General features: G+C 44.7%; 1 protein-coding gene across 1 annotated transcript; it reads right to left on the bottom strand.

The window, feature by feature from the left end:
• Positions 1-6455: 6455 nt before the first annotated feature.
• On the bottom strand, positions 6456-8932 carry LOC129584753 (uncharacterized). The gene is made up of 5 exons (XM_055477064.1): positions 8509-8932; positions 8155-8397; positions 7782-7863; positions 6922-7632; positions 6456-6570 (listed from the first exon to the last, which is right to left on the bottom strand). The coding sequence occupies exons 1-5, from the start codon at positions 8930-8932 to the stop codon at positions 6456-6458; spliced, it is 1575 nt and encodes a 524-aa protein (XP_055333039.1).
• Positions 8933-10642: the final 1710 nt, after the last annotated feature.

Raw genomic sequence — 10642 nt, 5'->3', positions numbered from 1 at the left:
GTAGGTAACGTAGAAGTGTACGTAACAGAAGGTTTTACTATATTCAAAAACGTGAATGGGAGCGCGCAGAAGCGAGAGTCCCCGTGAATGTAACAGGAGTTTTGTGCTATGCACCGGCAAATTTTCCTTATCGCTATTGTTCCAACGTTTTTATTACTGCTCTTGTTACAAAACTCCTCCTGCTTGTTCGTACTTCGTACCGTATTTTTTTATTTATCCGGCATTGTTTTCAAGTACAGGTTATCAACCCAGCATTAGCTGCACAGCCTTGTAGCAGCTGTTTCGAACATGTATGTGGCGGTTGCTATGGAGATGTTCCCGCGGTGTCGAATCACGCGTCTAACTCAAGAATCCCAGATAATGCATTTATGTCAGCACCCAGAGTACTGTGATCATTTTTGTATAGTAATACCATTCTTGCTGTATTAGTTTTTATTGGATGCATATCTTTTATTAATACGCCAGAGGCCTCACGTATACTGAGGCATAAAATTCATGGCAGTGTGTAAGACTGGACACGTTATCGCATTGACAGTCTTAGATGCGAGTAACAGTCTTCAATCTTCCGTTAAAATATTGATCGCAAGATTCGTAACTACCATCGATTATAAGCGGGAGCTTTGGAGGAGTCCCGTTATCCTTCGATCCGATGTGGCTGTGCAGTTGGAGAACTGGATGGAACCGGTGGCAGTAGTTCCCGACAGCAAGCTTATATATAATAATTATATGTGCCAACTTTCAAAGTACCTGGATTTCCATTGATGCTGTATATACTTTATAACCAGCAAAAAAGTTTAACGGATTTCCTGCGCTCAGTTCTTTAGTGGTTTCGAAAGCTCCAGGCAAGGTTGACGGCTGCTATCAAACTGACGCCTTGAGTTGGGTTCACTTCACAAAGCGCGATCTCAAAAAAGATGAATACAGCGTGCTGGAATTATTTAAGCGTTGTGTGGTTTCCAGAATTCGCCTTAGTATAGCACGCGCACTCAGTGACGGTCTAAGTCTTGAGGTTCTGCATTTTGCAATTTCAACGGACACGATGCGGTGGTTTCAACGGCCGAATCTGTTGAAGACAAGGAAAGCTACTGGGATGGAATTTTTAGATAGTTAACTGACCGTTCAAAAATCATAGTGGGCATGTACATCCATCCTCTTCGTTCAAATAGTTCATTTAGCGTCGATGCTTCGTGCACAGGAAATTGCAACCGGTTTTCTCTGTGCGCTCGCCTAAATTTTTTCATGCGCTTAAAAGTTTTTAAACAACATTTCGAAAGCCGATTTTTGGGGCGGGATATGACGACGGAAACAAATTTATTATAACAGAATAATTTAATGTTATTTACTCCCTGTTTTCAGCTAATAATAATTATAACTTCATTCAGATAGCAGGATAGTACAATAATGTCGTGGATTGAACTAAGCACATTACTCTTTCCAGCCGACAACAGGACGACTCGGCAAATCAGCCAACCGAGAGCAAGATAGTACCGCGTTTCCTCTTGCACGTCAGCCAGCTCATTCACTGGCTTCCTTTCAGGCCGTTTAGTGCACCGAGTGGTTTTATCAGTTTGTAAGACTTCTGCCAATCAACCCCTTTGAGCCGCGGCTGTTTGAATACGGTGTTCACGGGCGATACTCCACAGATCGGTTCTGCAGTTTTCAGGGCTAAATGACCTACCTCCTAAACGAAAGATTTGTCTCTTGTCTGGCTTAAACGATTCAATAAGCAAAACACACTGGTCGTCGTTCCGTAAACTTTGCTGGTTTTCGGCTATCATTGTCGCCCTCTGGCCAGTCTTTCGCTTTCTTTCCGTGGAGGTTTGTATGCAGTGCCAGCCAAGCCATCCTACGCTGGTATCCTGTCGGACCATTCACTTTCACACTTCCGACTGATCGCGGTTTTGTTCTTGTTTCTCGAAGCGTTGGGACGAACGTCGAAATATTTGATTGACTGGAGGAATGGTAAAAATTAGAACTGAATGGATGAAGGCTTGCTGGTTCAGATGAATTCAAACTGTATTCCATCCTTTAATCAGTTTATTGAGTACAAACTCTTTGAGAAAATAAGGCGATAAAACCGTGATCATTTTGCCGCATCCGGGCGGATCGTGAACGAATACTTGTTGAGATGTCATTTACGACTGGGTGAAAGCTGTTCGTTAAACGTTTTGTGTTGGCCCTTCTTCGCGATTGCACACAGTGAATCCGGACTTTCCGGTTTTGTCATAAGAGACTAGGCCGGCAAAAGTGACCAGCGACGTTGGCAATCCTGTGAAATCAGCGCTTTCGCTCTCAGGTGGGGGGGGGGTTGGAGATAGTGGTCCAACAAATTTCTGATGTCTTCCGTAACGTTTTTAGGTAACGTTTTGATGTTACGCCCTGCTTAGATGTGTTCTGAGTGATTGTTGTAATGGAGAAAATTGCTGGCTCCACGTAAAATCGCCCGGCAAATTTTTCACGCAAATAGCGGAGTGCACGACACATTTGGTGTGTCGTGCGCATTTTGATGGTTTGTACAAAACATTAGTCACACAAAGCTTTGGACCACATGAGCAAATCTTCGTTAAATGCGTCAACCAATCGCATGATCTACCAACAACCACACCAGGAGCCCAACCAGGCTGCCATACTCCCTAGCGGGGGCACCACCGTCAGCTGGAATCGGTTGTGATTCAGGCAAACCGTTTCACATGGCAACACAGGCACGACGCTCGGTAAGCATCCCACATAGGTTCGAGCAGGACAAGCGGTGGGGCAGCAATCGACACTTGTTGCTGTAAGTTGATGGGAAGGAGTGGTTGGGCTGGGCGTTCAGCGGGAAAGCGGAGTGGAAGCCCTACACGCATGCGCGCAACTCGAGCGGTACAGACATGTTGTTAAAATATTCGTACGCACCTTAGAAAAGCCAGAATTACGTATCCACAATTTCGTTAACCACTGTAAGATTTCAATTGCTTGAAAAAATGTCCATGGTGAATAACTGTGGAGTATGACGAGGTCAATACCGTTGCCATACAGGATTTCCAAACAGGTCCAGGTGCGTCAGATGCTGGAGTTTCATTAGCGGGGTTTCATCATGGATGCTGGAGTTTCATTTCATTTCATTTATTAGTGGAAAACACTCTCCTCTCCGAACCAGTGGTCCGCCAGCGAGAGTTTTTCCAGGTTTGGGCACATTTCGACAAACGGGATAGTCAGTCGTGCACTCGTGCATGTGAGGGTTGTTGTCATTAAGAGCCAGGGTGCGCAAATTCGGTAGTAAAGGTAGGGCGCTTAAGTTGTGTTGGTCACAGTTTCGCATGCTGAGGGCTTTCAACTTTGATAACCACGGCTGTGTGTCAATTTCTCGGTGCTTCGATACGTCGCCCTTCTAGGTTAATAGCTGTCGCGGTTAAGGGTACAGTACACAAGGGCTCGTATGCCTTCTCACATATTTTCATGCGACTACGCTTACTTTTCGGACTTGGCTGTCAAGAAAACCTAACAGGAAAATCGAAGGGAACGAAATTCTAGTTCGCTTTCTCACAGAAGAATTCAGCTTAAAATGCCGTCCTTCACTGCTCATGCTACGCGCTGAATCCATCGGGCACCGCAGCACTTCCTGACATATTCATAGGCGACATAATTCGTAACCGAACCCAACGAAGACAACGACTGCATGTTATACGACACCTTGGACACCTAGATTCTAGAAGCACTTGGCTGTGGTATTTCCGCTTCCACATGTCCCATTCCATACTTTCGGGATCAAACGGTATTAATTGTAGAAGCTACTGTCCGATGCCTGGGGCGACTATTGTCGCGGTGGTCCGCTGCTGCTGTGGCTGACGCTTCAGCGTGCGTTGCTGACATACTCCGACCAGTCGACTTGACGGAGAAGTATGACACCCAACTTAAAGGACGCCTCTTTGTGGATCTCGCTGTCGTACCGTTCGCGAGCCGTCACATACCTTGCGCAGCATCGTCGCGCTTGCGCTGAACCTCATCGATGAGTTCTGTTCTGACGTGTCCCACTCGTCGCAGCGGTGCCACGCTAATGCTCGTAATCTTCTGATCCGATCCGTAAATGGGGTCAGTCGACGGAGGCGGTAAGGTGCAGACGACGATTTTTCCGCTTACGACGATGGAATCCACAGATCCTGCGATGTCACAGGTAGTACTTAAAAGAAACTACTGTGATGATGGTATAATTTGTTGGCATCGAACGCTTTATTGAACGGTCTGATGGCGCCATACCCACGATCGCACTTCGACGACCTCTTTTGATGAGCAGTAAGTGTTAAGCACAATTACTATAATCTATAATTTTAGAATAATCTTTATAGTTACGGGTAAATAATTGCACAATAATCCGCGCAATTAAGGTTCCAGTCCATAACACGCCCAGATCTGTCGCGTAATGCTAATTTTTCGAAGTGCTGTAGTTTGGCATTAACTCCTGATCCTATAGTCTGTGCCCTTTGGATCGGCAGCCAAAATCGAAGCATGGGGAAGCAGGAGAGTTGTCACCGTAACGAATTTGGCAGATCCGTTCGAGAATTGTTGAGCTTAATATTTTCTTTATTTGAAACATAAGGAAACACGGATAAAATACGCCTGTGCTTCATCCAGAAAACCATGTCCTGTGCACGATAAGTTTCGTATCCAACGGCTTCCCATATTCTTCCGGTCTCCCCCGTTCGTCCTTCACATAACAACCGTTCAGAGTTTCTCAGTACTGTATCTGTACATCACGCCACTGTCGTGTGTCTAAACTCCAGCTTTCTTGTTTTCCTTTCATTTCACACATTACGTGTTAATAGGCTTGACAACTAAAGGTGTGTGTTGTTGTTGAAGTGAAAAGAAAAAATTGGTTCGAAAAATAGAAAAAACGTTTGCTGCAATACTGTAGGTATATGTTTACCTTTACTCGTCGACCTCACCGACTGACTAAATACAGGAAGGTTATTAGGATTTGCAATATTGCTTACAGCGGAAAATGTATTTACCGCATCTGACATGATATCGTACCTTACGATCGGAATTCCAATCTCCAGTCTAGCGTCAGTTATTTCATTGTAAATAAATGTATGTATCATACGCATCATATTTTCCTGGGCCAGTCCCGTTTCTGACCGCGGTGTTGACGATCAAAGTGTCGCCTTATCGACGGTCTTTAACGGGAAAGGTCAGTCTGTATGTTGCGTTTCAGTTATTTACTCTGCTATTCAACGAAGTGCAGGCAGTTAAAATGCTTATGATTTATGGGAATAGTAAAAATTAGCGAATGGTAATAGCATGTCGCTTTTTGTACAGCAGGCGCATAGAAAATGTGGGTAACGGTTGGTTTTAAAAAGCAAATTGCGATTTACACAGTGTTGAAAAGGCAAGATACACAAGCATTATTCAGCAGCTTTAGTGAATTTTGTTTGACTACAAACTGCGTCCTGTAGGGCCGTAGGCACAGCGACAAACTTCAGCAGGTATTCGTATTGCAATACAAAAGAGGATAAATTTACCGTAATAGATAGTTTAACAGTGTTACTTTGTCTACGCAGCAAGAGGGCGCACGGGGTGTAAACTGTAAATGTAGGCTTATGTCTTACGCACGATCGGAGTTAACTCCCCAAATTTTGGGGCGCCCTATCATTTTGGCCACCATTCATTTTGGCCACCATTCATTTCGGCCACCATTCATTTTGGCCACCACTGATTTTAATTACCGCGTTCGATTTTCAGCTTATACCGGGTACATGCATTCACTACGCTAATGCAAGTTTGCGAGCCTGTGATCCAGCAATGTTTCTTAATTAGTAAAACACACTAAAAATAAACATAAGAGAACATAAGAAAAAACAAGTAAATCTAATAACCTAGAACAGTAAACACATCAGAAAACCTAGGGTAAGAAAACCTAAGAAACCTAAGAAAACCTAAGAATAACCTAAGAATAACCTAAGAAAAGTATCACAAAGTAAGTAAATATTAGCTGAAAATCGAACGCGGTAACCAAATCAGTGGTGGCCGAAATGAATGGTGGCCAAAACGAATGGTGGCCAAAATGAATGGTGGCCAAAATGAATGGACACGAATTTTGGCAATGCCCCAGCTACGTCCAATATTAAACAGCTACACCACGATCCAATGGAACTTATACGTATTACCATTTAGCGGTGTAGCGTATTCGGTTTTTAACGACGACGCTTTATTCCTAAAGAAATTTATTTGAATTCGATAGCGAAACAAAAAAAAAACATCTGAACAGTACAGCCAGCCAGTACGGCCTACTTCCAAATTGCCCACTTCTGTGTTACCGTAGTAAATGATTTACCAGTGCATTACCTGCTTTCACGTAACAAATACTAGCATACATATAAAAATTATGTAATCATATACATATAAAAAGTGGTGCCTTTGTGAACGGTTGAATCTAAAAGTTATTAATCATGGAATTCGGAAACTGTAATTACTGCAGATCAATATGGAATGAGAGCATGAATTGTCAGTTTGGTGAAACTGGAAACCTTCAGTTCCCGCGGATCAACACCGCTCCACTTGTCAGCTGACCCATCCGGCTGAAATTCGTTGTACCTGCAGAATGGCACGGGGTTTTATGCACATATTATAGTAATTAATACTTTTTACGAACTAGTTAATTAAAGTACTTAACAAAACAAAATAATACAATACAAACACTTATGATTTATTCGCACAGGATATTATTTACTGATTTACTATTCAATTTTTAAATCGCAGACCGACTGGACGATTTCCGAATTTTTAACTCTGCATTACCCATCATATCAACGATAAGTAATTTTAGCAATTGCTACAACTTGGTGCAAAATTAGTAGTATTAATGTCCATTAGCGTTAAGTACTTTTATTGTTAAGTAGTTAATAAGTATTTGTTAAGTAGTTAATAATTACTATCTTCACGTACACTTGCAAAATGATCCGGACAAAATCCCAGTCTTTGGGATATTTCAAAACCCGCACCATTCGTGCATAAGTAGCTGTGAATTTGTCCACAACTGTCTGTTTAGCCGGCAAACAAGCATTCTCCATTGCTAGCAAAATAGTTTGAACCAGCTGTCCTCCCGAAACGCCACATGATACGGTCAAATTGTGCAATGGCCAACTCAGATGGCTTGTATGACGTGAATAATAGCGAATGCCCATTTTTTCATAGAGTGAATCGAGAAAACTCCGATTCGGTGATTGCTTGTCCTGTAGTATACATTCGAACTTCAGGTCGACCACGATCAGCTGCCGACACACCGGGAGGTACTTCGCTAAAATGGGACATGTACACTCGTAACTTGTCGGTGTTCCCGTGGTAAACGAAATGTACAGCGGCACCATATCGCCGCCTTTAATGACCAGCACGTCCACTACAATTTCCTTAAGGCGCAGCATGTGTACGATGATTCGTGCCAATGCCGAGGATGTCCATAGTGTGGAACAGCAGACGAGAGTCCGCGTTTGGATTGTGGTGGAGTTTTCCAACAGCACGGCGAATTTGTAGGCGCGTCGTTCATCCTCTACGGGGATCGTATCCAGGGGTATGTCGAACAGGATTCTTGGCGCTTCCACAATAACGTCTCGCTTAATAGCGGGAGCATCCAAAAGCGCGCGCCAGAATGAACAGACCCTGAAATTTGCAACAAAGCTTATTCGGCAAATTGTTTTTCTGTTCTTAATTTGTGTCCTTCAGTTTTTTAACTGTAGGAAACACCACTTTTTTTTATCAACTGTAGGAAACACCAATTTTCTTGGTAGAGCCGGTTATTGTTTACTCACTGTCTTGCCGCAAACTGGGAAAGCACGTCCAGAAGCCGGAAGATGTCTTCCACAAGATGGATTGGAAGATCGTGAATGCAGCCTACAAAATACGCGTTGCGTCCCACTTTAAAATAGTTACTATTACAAACTTTTATCTTAACAGCCGTGGCCGAATCACAGCTTTAACTTCTGCATGCAGGCAAGTAGAGCAAAGTTACTGGACACGATGGCCAACGCGTGGTGATTAATCAAGCCGTTGTGATGGCTCTGTATTCTGTAATCTACAGTTGGGTAATTTGTATTGTACCGTTTTACCCACCATCAAATCGTCAGATAGGTCATCAATTTACAACTGGTAAAAAATCGACAACGTTCTCTAATCCGCACTTACTTGTCTCAAGCGGAACAGGCAGTGTGCTATCGGTTGGTAAGTGTACTATGGTAATCCCGGTGAGATAAATATCCCGGAATCGATCAAGGCCGTCCTGCAGCAATACCTTGTCTTCTCGAACTAAGCTTCCGTGTGTGCGTGTGTACTGGTACCGCTCGTAATAGATAAAAGTTACGGTATCGTTATCGGCTCGTATATACACCAAATGGATTGGAGTCACTGGCGCCACGTGCGCCCAATGACCTACTAATTGGTTAAAGGAGTACTCAACGCAGGATTTAAGTTTGTGAAGGTCACCAGTCTGTATCCAGTCCGCTCTACGGAAGGGAAGAACATGCTTGGTCCAGACTATACCACAAGACTTCTCGTGGAAAGGTGGCTCATTGGGGTGCGGAAGATAGATGATCTGGTAGCGATGTACTACGTTGCATCGGACGGTACCGGCTTCGTCGACGCGATTGTGCAGTGGAAAAAAATAAAAGCAGTGGGGTACCCACAGCAGGTGGCCAGGACGAATCACGTAGGGACTGTGGGCGATGTCACGGGTGGCAACCTGTGCTACTGGTAAGGCAGCTGGGAAATCCGCAGTTTTTTGCGGCTGGCGGAATAAGTGTGAGACTTCCCTGTAGGGCCAAATATGGCGGGAATGTATCCATTCCGCGGCTACTGAGGCGGACATGAAATCGACGAGGAATTTCTTGCCTTCAATGTCCTTGATGCGGCCCAGCCACCAGTCATCATTCTCCCGCTTAACAATCACAAAATTCATAAAACCCATTTCTCGGCTCGGCGGAGTGTATGGTGACGACGTCTGGGCACCCATTTCATGGCAATGCGGAGACGTCCGTTCTACACTAAAGAAATTCGAGAAACTTTAATAATCTAAAATCGTTTCGATGGCAACGTCTGAAGCAAATTTGAACAGCGGTCAAATCAGTGGTATGATACTGATAAAAGAAAGAGCCACAGTATCCGATAAAAGCAAGCGGACAAATCCCACCTAAAGCCCATTTGCACTTAGAGTCATTGCAGAACCCTACAACGTACAAGAGAATACACATCCGTGTAAAAGACCTTCTTACTGAGAGGCGTTCAGCAAAAATCAGGCGTCATACATCTGGTCAGACAGAAAACTGTGATCTGGTATACGAGTACTCCAATTGTACCAATTGTCTCTAAGCATTACAGCTGACCTATAAGGCCAAATGACTGCTGTGGCATAAGGGTAACCAGGTCAGACAGCCAAATATTGCTATTTTCTGGTTACTAATCACTTCTACCACTGCACCGTGCAGTGGTAGCAGTGACAAGTGGCGTTGACCACACTGTCCTTCGCGCGATTTATTTGTGACTATTTACATCGCACTGCAGCTTCCAGCTACGGTCCCGCACAATGGTGGGTTTGGATTTCTTTAACGTTTTTTAAATTCTCGCTGTAGCGAGCTGGACAGCACGATGCGGTTTGTACTTTTTTACAAAACCCCTGTGAGGAGGAGTGGCCTCCCCGTACGCCCGCACAGGTGCGGGTGCTAAGTTGTTTTGCTGTTTTTGCTAGTGATTTTCTCCATCTACCAGCTCTTCGATCTGGTAGATTCTTCAGTTGCTAGCCATCGTCGTCTGAGTAACCTGCTGTTCTTTTAGCCCCGCAGCAATTCTGCTGCGGGAGCTTCTGTAGTGTCATGTGAATGGGATAAAGTGTGCAGTTGATTGTCGGGTGTCTTGCGTTTCCGCATAACTCGTAGTATACAACACTGCTCACTCTGCAGGATAGATTCCGTTTCTGTCTCTGTCCGTGGATTCTTCCTAGATCCACCATCATATGGTAGCAGAGCGTGTCGTTTATCCATTGGGACCATTTTTAATCGTTTAAGCGGTTATAAGGATACCGCAGTAGCAGCAGCAAAAGGGAACGGCTATACGGATGCCGTCATCGCGAAAAGAAGATGGATCGCGAAAAGAAGATGGAACAAGGGAACGGCTATACGGATGCCGTCATCGCGAAAAGAAGATGGAACGGTTATAAGGATACCGTCACAGCGATTTCCACCAGTAACGGACTGGTGTACCGTGGATATCGCACAACAAGAATGTCAGCAGCCAGCCAGCGACGACTACGCCAACTCCAGTCCACAGCAGCTCAAGGACTGCCATCCACTGAAGCCCACGTGAACCCTGCCACCAAAGACGATGCAGTGAGCTGCTCCGCAGGGTCACCAGTGTCATTTTGCCCCAACCCCCTGCCCGATTTTGCTGGGAAGACGACCTTTCCTGGACGGATGCAGCGGAATTTCCCCACTGAAGAAGCGTATTTTGGTGTTTGCAGGGTCACCAGTGTACCAGTGCCCCAAACCCCTGCCCGATTTTTCTCAGAACGTGACCTTTTCCGACTGAAGAAAATTGGAATTTGCCCAGTTCCGGGTTGGACGTCGTCGCAGTCGTAAATTTCGTCGCAGCCAGTGCGTCGACCCAGACAAGGTTAAAGAGGTCA

This window comes from Paramacrobiotus metropolitanus, unplaced genomic scaffold, assembly GCF_019649055.1.
Source record: "Paramacrobiotus metropolitanus isolate TYO unplaced genomic scaffold, Prichtersi_v1.0 Parri_scaffold0000014, whole genome shotgun sequence".
NCBI lineage: Eukaryota > Metazoa > Tardigrada > Eutardigrada > Parachela > Macrobiotidae > Paramacrobiotus > Paramacrobiotus metropolitanus.
This window is presented reverse-complemented; position numbering and strand designations above follow the sequence as displayed.